Consider the following 17,870-nt stretch of genomic DNA (forward strand, 5'->3'; position numbering starts at 1 on the left):
TGCAGTATTCTTGCCTGGGAAATTCCATGGACAGAGGAGCTTGGCAGGATACATTCCATGGGGCTGCAAAGACTCAGACACAACTGAGTGACTGAACAACAAACTGGAAAGTAACCGAGGTGGAAACTGTTTCTGTTTCAGCATCTACTTGCTCTAGTCCCTTGTGTCTATGGCTCTCAGTGACTGAGGGCTGATTCTGATCCTTTAGGTTCTCTCACCTGCTACTCACTGTCTTGAGGACCTGATTCTCATCCTCACTGAACCTTGAACATTGCAAGCCCTTTGAATATGTTCGTATGCGAGAATTAACCAATGCATCTTGGCCATGAACATTGGTCAAGAATATTCCTAAGAAATGCTACAAATGAACTTTAAAACAGAAAGAGACTCACAGAGAACAAACTTATGGTTGCCGGGGGGAGGAACGGGGGGAAAAGATTGTTAGGGCATTTGGGATGGACATGTACACACTGCTGTATTTAAAATGGATAACCAGCAAGGCCCTACTCTATAGCACAGGGAACTCTGCTCAGTGTTATGTGGCAGCCTGGATGGCAGGGGAGTTCAGGGGAGAATGGATACATGTATATGTATAGCTGAGTCCCTTCGCTGTCCACCTTAAACTATCACAACATTGTTAATCAGCTATACTCAGCTATATAAAAAGTTAAAGAAGGCAGGCTTTCCTCATGGAATAATTTCAATAAAATCAAATATTTTGGAAAAACGTAAGTGGGGCTCTGCTTGCAACATGTTGTTGTTGTTCAGTCGCTAAGTTGTGTCTGACTCCTTGTGACCCTGTGGACTGCAGCACACCAGGATTCCCTGTCCTTCACTATCTCCTGCAGTTTGCTCAGATTCATGTCCATCAAGTCAGTGATGCCATCTAACCATCTCATCTTCTGTCACCCTCTTCTTTTGCTTTCAATTTTTCCCAGCATCAGGACCTTTTCCAGTGAGTCAGTTCTTCGCATCAGGTGGCCGAAGTATTGGAGCTTCAGCTTCAGCATCAGTCCTTCCAATGAATATTCAGGGTTGATTTCCTTTAGGTTGGCTGGTCTGATCTTCTTGCAGTCCAAGGGACTCTCAAGAGTCTTCTCCAGCACCACAATTTGAAAGCATCAATTCTTTGACACTCAGCCTTTTTTATGGTCCAACTCTCACATCCGTACAGGACTACTAGAAAAACCATAGCTTTGACTATATGGACCTTTGTCTGCAAAGTGATGTCTCTGTTTTTTTAATAGGCTTACAACATAGAGAGGGGGAGGAAAGCAAAAAGACTTCATTGAGATATGGAAGGAATGTTGTGGTCAAGTGAATTGCAGCAGCAGATCTGTTTGATCCAAGATGTGAAATGCTGACTGGGAGTGGTGATAAGTTGCTGCTGCTTTTGATTGGATTCCTGGTCCAGAAGGGCAGGCAAGGAGCATCTGGGAACAGAAGCAGGCTTCATCTGGGTCAGGCAGGAAGGAGTTCTGCATGGGCTCCCCCACATTTTGAGCATATGGTTCTGGAAGCTGCAGTTGTACATCTATAAAATGAGGATTGGTAATATCCACCTCAAGGGTTTGTTGAGACTGTTAGAAGCAATATAGGAAAAGTATTGGCAAGGATGGACCTCCCTGGTGACTCGGTGGTAAAGAATCCACCTGCGAATGTGGGAGACATGGGTTCAGTTCCTGACCTGGGAAGATCCCCTGGAAAAGAAAATGGCAACCCACCCTAGTATTCTTGCCTGGAGAATCCCATGGACAGAGGAGCCTGGCGTGCTACAGTCCATGGGGTTGCAAAGAGGTAGACACAACTTAGTAATTAAAATGGCAACACCAACTATGACAAGGATGCTCACTCTGTACAAACATGGTAGCTGCTTTGTGCAGGACCAGATTCTTCAGCTTTTTCTTGGTGCACATTTCAGAGTCTGGCCCAGAACAGGGTCGCTGAGTGACATGATGTTGGTTGACTCAGACTTAGGGGTAAAGTCTATGGATAGGGTTCATGTGTGGATATGAGAGTTGGTCCATAAAGAGGCTAAGTGCCAAAGAATTGATATTTCAGATTCTGTTGCTGGAGAAGAAGACTCTTGAGAGACCCTTGGACAGCGAAGAGATCAAACCAATCAATCCTAAAGAAAATCAACCCTGAATATTCATTGGAAGGACTGATGCTGAAACTGAAACTCCAATACTTTGGCCACCTGATGCAAAGAGCTGACTCATTTGAAAAGACCCTGATGCTGGGAAAGATTGTAGGCAAGAGGAGAAAAGGGTGGCAGAGGATGAGATGGTTAGCATATGGCATCATTGGCTCAATGGACATGAACTTGAGCAAGCTCTGGGAGACAGTGAAAGACAGGGAAGCCTGGCATACTGCATTCCATGGGATCTCAAAGAGTCAGACACAACTTAGTGACTGAACAACAACAACAAAGGATTCAGATAACAACTTACCTTATAAAATGTTAATAACAAGGAATTTAATTAATCACTTTTCAGACAGCTCATGGGGATGTCTGAGAAGAAGGAATGGGGAATAGTGGTACCCAACTTACAATCAGAAGTTGCCTCTTCAGGGTGACTCTCAGGTCAAATATGGAACTAATATCAGTCAAACCTACTTTATTGTCACTAGATTTCAGAGCTGGAGCTGACCAAAGTGCGGCTGCTAAATATCTCTTCTCTCAGGAGACTCACCACCAACATGCAGCCCAAGAATACAGACCCCACCCCAGCATCTCTGATTCAATTCCTCTTGATGGCTGGCTTTTTCCCTCCCCACCAATCTTTCTGCCTCCTAATGCTTGATGATGGTGATTGGTTTTTGTTTCATATTTTTATTGTAATGTTAAACTGTGTTCACAGATTCCAAGTCTGATTAGTTGGCTGCTTACTTGGCATTAGGGTCTGCTTACTATTGTAAAAAAGCAGAAATGTGCATGTGGAATTCTGTAAGATGAGGGAGCTGTGTCTAGCATGTTTATCAGAGACTTGGGTGGAGCATGGAAACTGCAAAGCTGAGCAAAGTGACTTGTCGATGGGGTGACAGGATCAGGGTTCAAACAGATCTCAGCAGGCTGGTATTCTGGGCCAAAACCAACAAGAGGAAATTCAGTAGCGATTAAAGTTAAGTCTTGCCTAAGTGAAGATGGGAGAGAGCTGGCTCTCCTGTCATTGTTTGGAGGAAAAAAGACATTATTTTGAAGAACAATAGCTAGCTTATACTTATTGAGACATTCTGGCTTCCCTGGTGGTTCAGACAGTAAAGAATCTGTCTGCAGTGCGGGAGACCCAAGTTTGATCCCTGGGTCCGGAAGATCCCCTGGAAAAGGGAATGGCTACCCACTCCATTATTGCCTGGAGAATCCCATGGACAGAGGAGCCTGGTGGACTACAGTCCTTGGGGTCACAAAGAATAGGACACAACTGAGTGACATTGAGTGAGAGAGATATTGAGACAGTCACTTATTACCTTTACTGAGATGCTGTGTGATACAATCTATATAGATGATATTTATTTAAATACTGTTGGAGTAAAGTTATCTCTATTTTTCAATGAGTTTTAGAAAGGCTAAGAAGGCTATGACTCTTAACCAGAGTCATACAACTTTTAACCATTATGCAATACTGCCTCCATAATGAGATCCAATAAATGATGTGACTGGAAAAGGTAGGAAGAAAGGGGAAAGAAAGGAAGGGAGGGAAGGAGGAAGGAAGGGAGGAAGGGAAAGGGAGGGAATAAAGGGAGATGGAAACTTAGATTTCATCAAAAGAAACCTGGAGAATAGGGACACTGTGTGGTCTGTATTGTTCTCAGATAGCAATGTTATATTCTGGATGCTACATTTTAAAATAAAAAATGTGGAGACAGCAGAGTGCACAGAGAGGAAACATTCCCGAGACAGCTGGGACAATTGAGGATACCAGCTGGTTTGAGAAATCTCAAGAAGAGTTCTTCTGTAGCAGAGGATGGAGACTCATCATCCACTGCTCTAGAAGGCTAAAAGTTCCAGGGAAGCAAGTTCTCTTTCACTATAAGAAAGAATACACACAAATGTAAATGTTCAGAAATGACCCTGTGGCACTTTGTTCAGCCCCTAAAGAGGTTTTGTTTTTCTAAATGTTTGTGTTATCATCATTATCATCATGCTGTTGGCACCAAATGGAAGAGATGAAAAGTAGGTATAAAATGGGGATGTCATTGCTACTATTGGGAAAAGAAGATAGATGAGATGGGCAGGAAGATTGGCTGGTAGGAAATAGCAGTGGCATTTCAAAGCAAAATCTAACTGTCTTCATGGCCAGAGAGAGGAGAAAAACTCGAGGACCCCTTTGAGATGTCATTTTCTGTTTTCTTAGGAGAAAAAAAAAAAAGTCTTATTGATTCAGTCAGAGAAACCAAAGACCTGCCTTTATAACTTGCCTACTTTAGTTATTTTAGAATCAAGATACTTTTTTTTTTTTGGTAAGTATAGGTGGAGAAGTTATGGAAAGAAACTCTAAACTGAACAGATGGGACAGTGGGAATAAAAACAAATTAAAACAATATTGCAATGAACTCTCAACTTTCACTTTAAAATATATATGATGATGTTTTTCAACTTTTCACATTCAACCTATCAGTATATCAAGTGACAAAATGAAAAATCAATTTCAGCTGTGTATATTTTAAATGTTTACCTAAAATGATTTGAACTCACCAACCTAAAAGCCCAGATGAATGTATTAAACTGCTTATTGTATTTTTTATGAATTAAAACTTTATTTTATATTACATTATAGACAGGACACAGTTCTGTGTGGTGACATTTGGTGTAGAAAATTGAACTGAACAGTGGTCTAATTAGAGCAGTAAATAATATGGGTTTAATTAGCCCTTATCCCCGATGACAGACTTGATCAGTTGCCAGATATTTATTCTTTCCTTTCACTTGACTTTTGCTGAAATATTGCCTCTAGTAGGGCTGCTTACTGTGCTATAAATAGGTGACTTGGTAAGAAGCCAGGAAACCGACTGACCAGTGAGATGTGGGTAAAAATTATTGGAAAACCTCCTCCTTGCTAGGAGTCATTATTTCTTCATTTCACATTTGAAGGTCCTTTCTGCAGATCCCGCTCTTAATTTTTTATTTATTTTTTGGTTGGATGAGGTAACTTGGCCTAAAGGCTTAAGGAAATCTGTGTAATATCTAGTGGAGTCTCTTGCTACAGTTTATTAGATGTCAGGGTTTCCTGCATAAACTCTCCTGGCCTCTAACATAGGACTCACCTATGAAGTCCTGGCTGACTTCAGCTTTTCTGTATGTCAACAGGATGTGGTTTTGTTTGTTTGCTTGCTTGTTTTCAATTAAAATATTAAAGTGTTGGCTTTACAAAAGAACTTTACAAAATGCAGAGACACAAATAAAAAAGAAGTAAAATTGCTCAGCATCCTTCCACCTAGAGGTAGCGGCTGCTAACATTTTAATTAATCTCTGACTCTTTTCTCTGGGCACCCCTCCCATAAAAGATCTGACACAAACATGACAAAACATTCAATTTGATGAAGCCAGGTGGTACTAGAATGGGTGTTTGTTTTCTCCAAACTTCTATGGATGTTCAATATGATTGCCTTTTAACTCCCAATTTTTAAAAAGAAATGTCAAATCCACAGAAGTTCAGAGAAAACTAACATCCATTCTAGTACCACCTGGCTTCATCAAATTGAATGTTTTGTCATGTTTGTGTCAGATCTTTTATGGGGAGAGGGAGGAGAATAAAATGTTCCGTTGGTATTCCTTTTGTGTGTTTCCCCAACAGCCTTCACTCCTCATCTTGTTCTCTCCCTCCTTAAAGGCATCTTGGTGGTTTTCTTCCAGCCCATATGCTTGTGTTTTTATTGCTGCATTTTTGTGTGGATATTCACATTTGTTGGTGTTTAGTCACTAAGTCATGTCTGACTCTTTGCAACTGCACGGACTGTAGCCTGCCAGGCTCTGTCTATGGGATTTGCTAGGCAAGACTGTTGGAGTGAGTTGCCATTTCCTACTCCAGTGGATATTTCTAAGCCAGGGATTGAACCTGCATCTCTTATGTCTCCTGGATTCGAAGGCGAATTCTTTACCACTGAGCCACCTAGAAAACCTGGATATTCACATACTTATCCCTTTATCTATAGGTGGGATAGAAAATGCTATGTGTGTTTCCATTTTAACATAATTAAATCTGTTAGTCTTTTCCTTTAGGATTTCTACCTTGGTTGATGTATCTAGGACAATTTTTGTTAGATCAAGTCTGTGTGACTTTTAGTCTATAACTTTTTTACTATTTTATGGTTTCCACATTTAAAATATTGATTCCTGGAATATATCTGAATTAATTTTGGTGTATCTTGTGAAGAAGTTATCTATGGTTTTCTTTTAAACCATTCATCACACTGACTTGTGGTTCTATACTATGTTCTTATACTTGGGTCTGTTTCTGGGCTTTTTAAGAAAACTTAATAGATATGAATGCTTATTGCTATGCCAGTTCTATACTCTTTTAATTGAGGCAATATCCTTCTAATTTCCCATCTTTTACAGTTTTTTCTTGGCTCTTGTAGACATTTACTCCACTGGTTGAACTTTAGAATCATTTGTTAAGGTCCAGAAAACCCCCTTTTGAGATTTTGATTGGAGTTGTTATAAATTTATAGATGAATTTGGAGAGAATTGACATTTTGCAGTATTGAGTCCAGCTATTTAGGACTATGGTATGTTTCTCCATTTCTTTGAGTCTGCGTTAGTCCTCTTTGTAAAGTTTCGTAATTTTATTTAAGTAATACACATCATTTCTTTTCATTTCTGTGTGTATGTATGCTCAGTCACTCAGTTGTATCTGACTCTTTGCAACCCCATGGGCTGTAGCCCACCTGGTGCCCGTGTCCATGGGATTTCCCAGGCAAGAATACTGGAGTGGGTTGCCGTTTCCTTCTCCAGGGTATCTTCCTGACCAAAGGATTGAACCCATGTCTCTTACATCTTTTGCATTGGCAGATGGATTGCTTACCATTGAGCCTATATCCATCTATATATTTAAAATTTTTTAAACTCTCCCAGTTCTCTTTTCTCTAACGTATCTTGATATAAGGGCTTCCCTGGTGGCTCAGATAGTAAAGAATCTGCCTGAATGCAGAAGACCTAGGTTCGATCCCTGGGTCAGAGAGATCCCCTAGAGGAGGAAATGGCAACTCATTCCAGTATTCTTGCCTGGAGAATCCCATGGACAAAGGAGCCTGGAGGGCTACAGTCCATGGGGTTGTAAAGAGTTGGACATGACTGAGCAACTAACACACACACACACACACACACACACACACACACACACACACTATATTGATATAAATCAATGGTGGCAAATCCAGAAAACAAATTAAACCAACTGTATTCATAATTTAACTTTCTCTATTTTCTTGGACCCTGAAACTTTATCTATTTTGTCTTCTTGGGGTGGAGCCTCTCTCAGGAGGTTCCACAAATCCCCATGCACAAAGGTTTCCTTGAAGTTTGCACCAGTCTATATGACAGACAGAGGTGAGAATGCCTTAGGTACAAGGTAGGACCCTGCTATGTAAGTTATAAAACAAATTAATAATAATAAATATTATTTTTAATATTTAGCCAATGTATTTAAATGTTGAAATGATAAAATATCACATTTAAAACTGAGCTAGGAAGCCATCTGGATAAAACCCTAAGTGGAAAGGTATTCATGTGCCTCTAGTTTCCATATAAAACTATCTTATGTGTGGGACTCCCCTGGTGGCCCAGTGGCTAAGACTCTGTGCTCCCAATGCAGTGAACCCCAGTTCAATCCCCAGTCAGGGAACTAGGTCCTGCATGCCACAACTAAGAGTCCACATGCCCCAGTGAAGATCGAAGATGCCGTGTACCAGCAGTTAAGACCCAGTGCAGCCAAGTAAATAAATAAATATTTTTTTAAAACCCTAACTATTGTGTGTGTTTGATGTAACCATTCTGAAGCAAACACTTTCAGGCAACTTTAGTGCTTGTGAACAGCTTAGACTAAGAGTCTGCAAAAACTAGGAAAGCCTTTGGGTATCTCTAGCATTTTGTCTATAATTTATTGTGCTTTCCATTTTCCAGACCTCAAGAAACACTCGTTCAGATGAAGAGAAAGATAGCAACTGGGACGCCTGGGGAGACTGGAGTGACTGCTCGAGGACTTGCGGGGGAGGAGCCTCATATTCTCTGCGGAGATGTTTGACTGGCAGGTAAGTGGCAGCTTCATCTGCTCTTCTCTGTGGGACGTCAGCCCCTTTGGATGGGTGGTGTTGGGAAGACAACTTGGCTTCATGGCTTTAGGAAGTACTGTGCTGGTGGTATAACATCTGCAATGTCTAAATATTTAGTGGCTTCCCTGGTGGCTCAGACGGTAAAGAATCTGCCCGCAATGCAGGAGACCTGGGTTCGATCCCTGGGTCAGGAAGATGCCCTGGAATAGGAAATGGCAACCCGCTCCAGTATTCCTGCCTGAAGAATTCCATGGACAGAGAAGCCTGGCAGGCTACTGTCTGTGGGGTCCCAAAGAATTGGAAGTGACTGACACTTTCACTTTCAGATAGGAAAAGAGTGGGGTTTATTTGTGTTTGTCTTTTACTTTTTAAAAGTGGTGTGTACCTCCCCAATCACCAAAAACTGAATATAAAAGCCAAACCCCATATATTAGAGCATTTTATATTTCCTTGGCATCATCCCTCATGCCCTGCCCTCATAAAAAATACATCCTGTGATAAATGCCAAGGCAATAATTAGGAAGAATAAAGGGGATGAGACTACTTAACCTCAAAATTTTGATCAAGGTTCCATTTGAATCACTGGTATAAATGGTCCTTATTCAAATCAAGGATCAGTTAAACACCATAAATTCCACTTATCCACTGGCAAAAGAGATAAAAGCAAAATTAGAAAATAAAAATAGTATGTACTTGTATTTGTTCAAAAGAATTAGAGGAATATATTAAGGACCATGAATGCGCATTTTCATCTTGTTGTCATACAACCAAAATGCTTCCATGCTTATTACTGTATTTAAAAAGTGCTTTGATTTTGCCTAGAATATGATTTTTTCCAAGTGGTCTATCTCAGTGTGAATTTGTGTCTTCTCTCTCCTAACTGTAGTTGGCTGCTACTGGAAGGGCTTCAAGTTAGGAAGGGCAACTCTTCAGCTTTTTCTGCCTTCTCTGTACATACTCAGAAAAAGAGATTTTGGCAAGAGTAGAGGAGAAGGAGGAGGAGTAGAGTGTTGCCATGACTTTGTGTGTGTGTGCGCTCAGTTGCTTGGTTGTGTCTGACTCTGCGACCCCATGGACTGTAGCCCGCCAGGCTCCTCTGTCCTGGGATTTCCCAGGCAAGAATACTGGAGTGGGTTGCCATTCCCTTCAGGGCATCTTCCCAGCTCAATTATTAACCCTCATCTCCTGCACTGGCAGAAAGATTCTTTACCACTGAGTCACCTGGGAAGTTCCTGCCATTAATTTAGGGAGCAGGTATTGATGCTATCTGGTTAGGAGGTATTTAAAGCTACTTTTTATCTATTGTGAGCACTTTGATGGATTTCTCTGAGACATTATCTCCTCCTCCCCCCCACCCCCACCCAATCCCTTGGGATTCTTTGCGTGCAGTTCACTTGAGATGTGGTATTCGCAATCCTCTAACTTGGTAATGCTGCTCTTTCCTATGCTAGGACACCTAGACATGTCCCAGCCTCTCCCTATTTATATATACTCACCCCTCAGCAGCTGTCTTGGTATGTTTGTTCCTAAGACAACTCACACTGACTGTCCTGCATGCAGCCCACATCTGGTTCATTGGAAACCCTCCTGTCAACTTTGCTAAAGAAACTTCCCAGTTCTAGGAGCCAATACAGCAACACTTTCTCTGCTTACACAGTCCACTGCAGCTGAGCTCTCAGCCCTTATGTATCTCAAGTGTGGATTAGATACCAACCAACTGCAAGGGATACCTATTGAACTCTTCAGCTGGCATTCCCAAAATTTCTTCCTCTTGACTGGGGGTTAGCAGATCGAAGCCCTTGTTTCTTCTCTTTCTGTTACAGCAGACTGAGGATTAGGCTCCCAGCATAGATTTCTCAAAGAAATCTTCAGAAATCCTTATACTACCCAGGTCTCCAGCTCCAAAATGTTTTTTATACCTTGGTGTGGGCAAGCAGTTTAACAATTGTGAATTAAACTAACACAGAGGGACTTCCCTGGTGGTCTAGTGGTTGAGTCCACCTTGCAGTGTGGGGGATGTGGGTTCAATCCCTGGTCGGAGAACTAAGATCCCACATGCCATGGAGCAACTAAGTCTGCATGCCACAACTACTGGGTCTCTCTGCGGAAAGCCAGTTCCACAACTAGAGAGTCTGTGCATTGCAACAAAAGATCCCGCATGGCGCAATGAAGATCCTGTAGGCCGCAACTAAGACCCAACACAGCTAAATGAAAAAGTTAAAAAAATAAACTAGCACAGAACTTGCCCTCATGGTTCTTATAATCTAGAGAGACAAACAATAGACAAGTATGTAATCAAATTATATGAAATTAACATTTTGTCAAGGGGATAGGTAATGCCAACACAGGGAAGTCCTCTGTACTGAGAGTCTCTTTTTGAGACCTGACTGCTTAGAGGAAGTGAATTATATGAGGGTGGAGGGTTCAGTTCAGTTCAGTCACTCAGTCGTGTCCGACTCTTTGCAACCCCATGAATCGCAGCACGCCAGGCCTCCCTGTCCATCACCAACTCCTGGAGTTCATTCAGACTCACGTCCATCAAGTCAGTGATGCCATCCAGCCATCTCATCCTCTGTCGTCCCCTTCTTCTCCTGCCCCCAATCCCTCCCAGCATCAGAGTCTTTTCCAATGAGTCAACTCTTCGCATGAGGTGGCCAAAGTACTGGAGTTTCAGCTTTAGCATCATTCCTTCCAAAGTAATCCCAGGGCTGATCTCCTTCAGGATGGACTGGTTGGATCTCCTTGCAGTCCAAGGGACTCTCAAGAGTCTTCTCCAACACCACAGTTCAAAAGCATCAATTCTTCGGCGCTCAGCCTTCTTCACAGTCCAACTCTCACATCCATACATGACCACAGGAAAAACCATAGCCTTGACTAGATGGACCTTTGTTGACAAAGTAATGTCTCTGCTTTTGAATATGCTATTTAGGTTGGTCATAACTGCTGCTGCTGCTGCTGCTAAGTCGCTTCAGTCGTGTCCAACTCTGTGCAACCCCATAGATGGCAGCCCATCAGGCTCCCCCGTCCCTGGGATTCTCCAGGCAAGAACACTGGAGTGGGTTGCCATTTCCTTCTCCATGGTCATAACTAATGGGCCATAAAATCCAGATACTGGAGCTAGCATATGTAAAGTTGCTGGAGCAGGAAATGAAAAGAGGCTTTTATTCCTGAAAAACAGTAGATAAGGGAGAAAGCAGAAAGGGCCAGTGTTGAAGAAGGAGGTAGATTAGTAGACTGTGGAAAAGAATCTCAGATTTTTGGATTTCAAATACTAGGAAACTGTCCAAAAAGAAAAAGCATGTTTGGAACTGAAACAGGTTGTCAATATTTTATTTGGTCAAATAAAGGCAAAAATAAAAACAAACCAAAAATTCAACTATGGTCCACCATCACAGGCTTTTCAAGAAAGAATTACAATCAGAATTTTTGCATTTAAGCATTAAAAAGTAGACATAATCTTAGATTAAAAGACTTGCCTTTAAATTTAATTCATGTAGGTTTATAAAAATCTACTTTTTTGTCCTTATTTGTCTCACTTTGCTTTGGACCATGCTTTGGATGTAATAAACTATCACAGATATTAGCAGTCTAATGATGGGTAATTGGGAACCAGAAGTGAAAGTTGCTCAGTCGTGTTCAGCTCTTTGCAACTCTATGGACTATACAGTTCATGAAATACTCCAGGCAAGAATACTGGAGTGGGTAGCCTTTCCCTTCTCTGGGGGATCTTTCCAACCCAGGGATCAAACCCAGGTCTCTGGCATTGCAGGTAGATTCTTAACCAGCTGAGCCACCAGGGGAGCCTGGGAACCAGAAACTGAGAAGTAAAAAATAATCATGGACTTAGAACTTGAGACTGCCAGATCCCTGAAGGCAGTGATATGCAGAAAATGACTTTATCTGAGTCATATTTTTTATCCAGGCATTTACCAGTTTTTAAGCAGTAAGAGGCAGAGAAGTCAAGCAGAAACCAGCTTCTAAGAAGCTGAGAAACTGATCAGATTTACTGGCAGTTTCATAGTCCTAGAACATAAAAATTGGAGTTCAAAGCTATGGTAAACACATCAGGTGATAGTTTGTATCCTTGAAGGGCTATACCCTAGGAGAAAGGGAAATCTAATCCTAAATAGACTAGATATTACAAAGACTGAAACCCAGTCTTAATTAATTCAACCCTAACTTGAATAATGAAATTTTTTGCTGTTTCAACTGCCTCCAAGAAGCTTAAAAATACATCCTAGAGGAAGATGACACCAACCAGAGAGTATACAAATTTTTATAGATTATGCCAATAATTCAATAAAACATTACCAGTCTTACCATGAGACAAGAACAAGAGGAAAATCAGATGATAGAAATAGGTACTAGAGTTAGAAATAGGTCCTAGGACCTGTGTATTAAAAAACAAAACCCCTGTAATAAGTATTTACAAAAATATATGGCAGGATATAGGATTTCACCAAAGAACTGGAATCCATAAAATGGAATTATATGGGAATTTGAGAGTAGAAGCAAATGATAACTAAAATCATGAACTAAATAGATGGCCATAATAGCAGATTAGAAACAGCAGAAGAGAGTATAGATTTGTAGAAATATCCATGCTAAATTACACAGGGAAAATGAATGAACATAGAATAAGGATGAAAAGGTATGGATATAAGATGAAAAGGTCTAAACCATGTATAATTGGAGTCCTAAAAGGAAAAGTGAGATAGAGAATAGGGTGTAAGCACTGTTTGAAGAGATGTGTGTGTGTGTGTGTGTGTGTGTGTGTGTGTATGTACACGTGTGCACGCACACTTGTGTGCACATGCTCAGTCATTCAGTCTTGTCTGACTCATTGTGACCCCATGACTCTGGACTGTAGGCTTCTCTGTCTATGGGATTTTCCAGGCAAGAATACTAGAGTGAGTTGCCATTTCCTCCTCCAGGGGATCTTCTGACCCTGGGATCCAACCTGCAATCTCCTGCAAGCTTCTCTTTTGTGTAAGTGAATAGTATATTCGTGTACCATCCTGTAATTCAGTCTTATTCATACGTATATTGAAATTTCTAGCTTGTGTATAGCCTCTATGAATTTTTAGCTGTGATGTAGAGATGTTAACCTATTAATATGCTTTGTTGGTTATTTCACTAGGTATTTATGAGAGGGAGAGAGTTCAATATATGTGCTTGGATGACCTCTATTTAAAATCTTTCGTTCTTTCATTTTGCTGAACTTTACCTCTGGTAATTTCAAAATTTTATATATATATATATATATATATATATATATATATATATATATATATACACACACACATACACACACACGCTTAGTTTCTCAGTCGTGTCTGATTCTTTGTGACACATTGGATTGTAGCCCACCAGGCTCCTCTGTCCATAGGATTTTTCAAGCAAGTATACTTGAGTGAGGTGCCATTTCATTCTCCAGGGGATCTTCCTGACCCAGAGATTGAACCCAAGTCTCTTGTGTCTCCTGCATTGCAGGCAGATTCTTTACTTGCTGAGCCATTTTATTTTTATATTTCTGATGATTAAATTTAAGATGTTTGAAAATCATACTTTAATAATTGCTTTATAGTTATCAATGCCAGTAATAAAATACTAGTCTCTTCTTATTTGTAAGTCAATGCATGTTCTCTGCTTTTCTTCTTCATTTCACCCAGTGGGATTTTGTTATTATAACTTGGGATCTTATACTCAATTTATTGGCAGCATTTATCCCCTTTTTTATCTTTTCTTTCATAATCATATTTCAAACCATCATCGAAACTTGAGTTTGTGTACATATATTATTTCAATGTTCATTGTCAGTACTTTCAGTTCTTCTTTCTGAATCATCACTTCGTTGGCAAGGATATGTTTTGAGTTGTGCTTCTGGAATTTTAATGCACATATGAATCACCTAGGGATCTTGTTAAAATATAAACTTTGATTCAGTAGGTCTGGAGTGGGGCCCAGGAGTTTTCATTTCTAATGAATTCCCAGGTGATGTCAGTGCTGCTTGTCTGTGGACCACACTTCAGGCAGTAAGACTTTATAGCTTTCTTAATTTCAGGAAAAAGTTGTGGGTCTTATACTTTATGAATCCTTCTGTATCTGAAAATGTTTCTCTCTTGACTTCACACATAAACAGTGAATGGCTTATTTGGGTATGAAATTCCTGAGACACGAATTTTCCCTCTCAAGCCTCACAAGTTTTTTATCCACAAAGTTTGGCATACAGTGTTGCCCATAGACCTCTCCGGCTGGCTTTTTTTTTTTGGCTCTTCTTTGGTAGATAACGTGTTTGTTCTGCCTGGCTGCCTATGGAAGGCTTTATTTTTTCTCTCAAGAGTTTTACAATGTTGTTTCTATATATCCGTCTCTTATTTTTTCTTGGCACATGGTAACCATTTTTATTGTACAGATTTAGATCCTTTTTCATTATAGGAAAAATTTTCTTCTATTATATCATTTACTGTTGGTTTTTGCCTTTTTGTTCTGTCCTCTTTTTCATGAATGCTAGTTATTTCTGTTCATCTACTTTTACTCCGGCCACTTTCATCTATTTATTTTCCTGTGTGGTTGAGAATGATTTTCAAGATCCTTGCTACTTGAATTTTTTTCTAATTTATTTTCTAATGATGTTTGAAAATACTGCTATGGTGTATTTGTTACCTTACATTCTTTCCTTCATTTTAAACCTGGTCCTTCTTTGTGTATCTATTGTCTTAATCATCTACATCTTGTCATGTATTCTTTTGTGTCTCTTTTAGTGTGATGTCTGGCTAATTCTTACTTATTCTTCATGGTCATCTTCATTTAGGAAATCTATCTTGACATCTGAGTCTAACTTTGATGTTCCTCTCTTATGTTTCTCATTATTGGTAGGTAAGACTCCTTTTAGGGAAGGGACATTGACTTTACCACTCTAAGGTCTAACATTTAACATGTGATTAGGACTCAAATACTGTTACTTGAATGGGTAAACAGTGGTTGCGTGCTCACCTGTCACTGCTTTTGTCAATGCTCTTCTTTCTGCCTGAAGCATCCTTTTTCTCCTTTTGGTTGTTAACACATAGTTGACCTTGGAAACTCCTTTCAATCTCCATTTCTTCCTTAAAGCATTTGTTGGCAGTTTCTACCATTTTCTAGGTTAGATGCAGTACTTCTGTGCTTCTATGGGATCTTGTGAATATAGTTTTATCAGAGTGTTTATTTTATTGTGTTTTAAAAATTTTTTTAAATAATTGAAACAAAATTTTAGGTGGTATAGATATATTTTTCCTCTCTGTACTGTGCCCCACATTACCACTGGCATGTAGTGGAAATTTAGTATATTTTATTCCATTAATGAATAGATGAATGAATTAATAAATCCTGGACTGATTTTAAAAAGCCTTCTTGACTATAGTATGGCTCTAGGGGATAGGTAAGAATGGGTAATTTTGTGAAGAATATTGAAAACTATGTTAGAGATTATACAATTTTAACAAAAAGATATTTTTAAGTTTTAGTTTTTATTTATTTTTAAGAAGTTGTATATGTATTATTCAGATATTAGACTAACTGTTTTTCTCTTTGTCCATTTGCCCTACTTTCTGGGAGATTTACCTGAACTTACATTCCAATTCTCTAGGTAGTTTCATTTTTCCTCTTTCTCTTTTTTTTTTCTGATATATTTTTTGTTCCTTAATTTATTATTTTTTAAAGCAGTCTGTCCCTGGTTTTCAGATGCAACATCTTCTCTTTTATCTCTCAGCATATAAATAGAGTTTGGGGGGGTAGTTTTCTTTCCCTTGCATTGTCTCAATTCTTTTTGAATTACTGTTTTCTGTCTTGTTTATGTCATGATATTTCATAATAAAGACTTTTCTAAGATTTCTGGTGATCCTTGTTGGCTCTTGTTCATATTTAAGGAAAAGAGGTGTGAGCTTAATTTTAAGGAGATATGGCTGGTCTATCTCATTGCCTGACGATGTTTTTTAGGTATTTTTATTTGTGCTGCTCTGATTTCTCACTCAAGGATCCTCTGATTTCAATATTCTAGGAGACAAGTAGGGCATAAAGCTGATTTATAGATTTATTTCACTCAAAATTCTTACAAAGTTTTATTTTTGTAAATTAAATAAGATTATTCTAAAACTTATATCAAAAGGTATAAGCCACAGAATACTTAAAACAATTTTGAAAAAAAATAGAGTAAAAGGAATCAGTCCACCTGATATAAGACTTACAAAGCCAAAACTGTAGTATTAGTACCTAGATCAATGGGAGAAAATATTTACAAACCATGTAGCTGATAAAGGACCAGGATTTATATTAAGAACAAAACAGTCAACAATTAAAAAAAAAAAGAATCCAATTAGAAAAAAAACAAAAGAGCTGAACAGATATTTCACTAAAGAGGATCAGTTCAGTTCAGTTCAGTCGCTCAGTCGTGTCCAACTCTTTGTGACCCCATGAATCGTATAGCACGCCAGGCCTCCCTGTCCATCACCAACTCCCGGAGTTCATTCAGACTCACGTCCATCAAGTCAGTGATGCCATCCAGCCATCTCATCCTCTGTCGTCCCCTTCTCCTCCTGCCCCCAATCCCCGCCAGCATCAGAGTCTTTTCCAATGAGTCAACTCTTTGCATGAGGTGGCCAAAGTACTGGAGTTTCAGCTTTAGCATCAGTCCTTCCAATGAACACCCAGGGCTGATCTCCTTCAGAATGGACTGGTTGGATCTCCTTTCAGTCCAAGGGACTCTCAAGAGTCTTCTCCAACACCACAGTTCAAAAACATCAGTTCTTCAGTGCTCAGCCTTCTTCACAGTCCAACTCTCACATCCATACATGACCACAGGAAAGAGGATACACACGTGGTAAATAGGTACATGAAAATGGCCTTAATATCTCTAGCTGTTAGGGAAACACAAATTAAAGTCACAATCAGACATTATTACATATGTATCAGAATAGCTTTTTTAAAAAAATAAAAAATTTGACAAAATGAAATACTGGTAAGAATTCAGATAAACTGGATCACTCCTATACTAGGAGTGAGAATGTAAAACAGAATGGCCACAGGCAGTTTCTTAAAAAATTAAACATGTAACTACTGTACAACCCAGCAGTTGTACACCTAGGCATTTATCCCAGAGAAATGAAGACTTGTTTTCACATGGAAACCTGAATGTTTTTAGCAACTTTTACTCATAATATCCAAAAAAAAAAAAATGGACACAACCCACATGCCCTTCAGTGGGTGAATAGGTAAACAAACTATAGTATATCAATACCATGGAATACTACACAGCAGTAAAAAGAATTGAACCACTGATAGATGCAATGACCTGGATGACCATACAGTTATGTATTGTGTTTTTCACACATCATGAATATTTACCATTTCAAAGTCCCAAGGCTATGAGTATTTTGATAACTAAGAATATACTATACCAACTCAACCTGGAAGGTAAAAAATGTAATCCTGACTTTCTTAGCAACAAAAATTTCAGAAAGTACAAAAATGGCAACAGGTCTCTAGATAAAGATATTGGCAAAATTATGATTAAAACACTGCACTATTAACTAAAATGCATAAAGAGAATAATGGTTATA

At 39.4% G+C, this 17,870-nt stretch overlaps 1 protein-coding gene across 13 annotated transcripts in view; it reads left to right on the forward strand.

Moving 5' to 3' along the window:
- Window positions 1-17,870, forward strand: part of ADAMTSL3 (ADAMTS like 3) — a 376,400-nt gene that overhangs the window by 113,738 nt on the left and 244,792 nt on the right. For all 13 annotated transcript variants that reach the window (XR_015149981.1, XR_015149982.1, XR_015149986.1 and 10 more), the window contains exon 4: window positions 8,126-8,253. Coding sequence is in view for 4 of the 13 variants with exons in the window: in XM_086364278.1 (XP_086220404.1) it covers window positions 8,126-8,253 (128 nt within the window). In the remaining 9 variants the exon portion in view is untranslated. The remainder of the gene's footprint in view (window positions 1-8,125; window positions 8,254-17,870) is intronic.

This window comes from Bos grunniens, chromosome 21 (genome assembly GCF_055505025.1).
Source record: "Bos grunniens cultivar Pamir isolate PY7600 chromosome 21, Bosgru_T2T1.0, whole genome shotgun sequence".
In the NCBI taxonomy this organism is placed as follows: domain Eukaryota; kingdom Metazoa; phylum Chordata; class Mammalia; order Artiodactyla; family Bovidae; genus Bos; species Bos grunniens.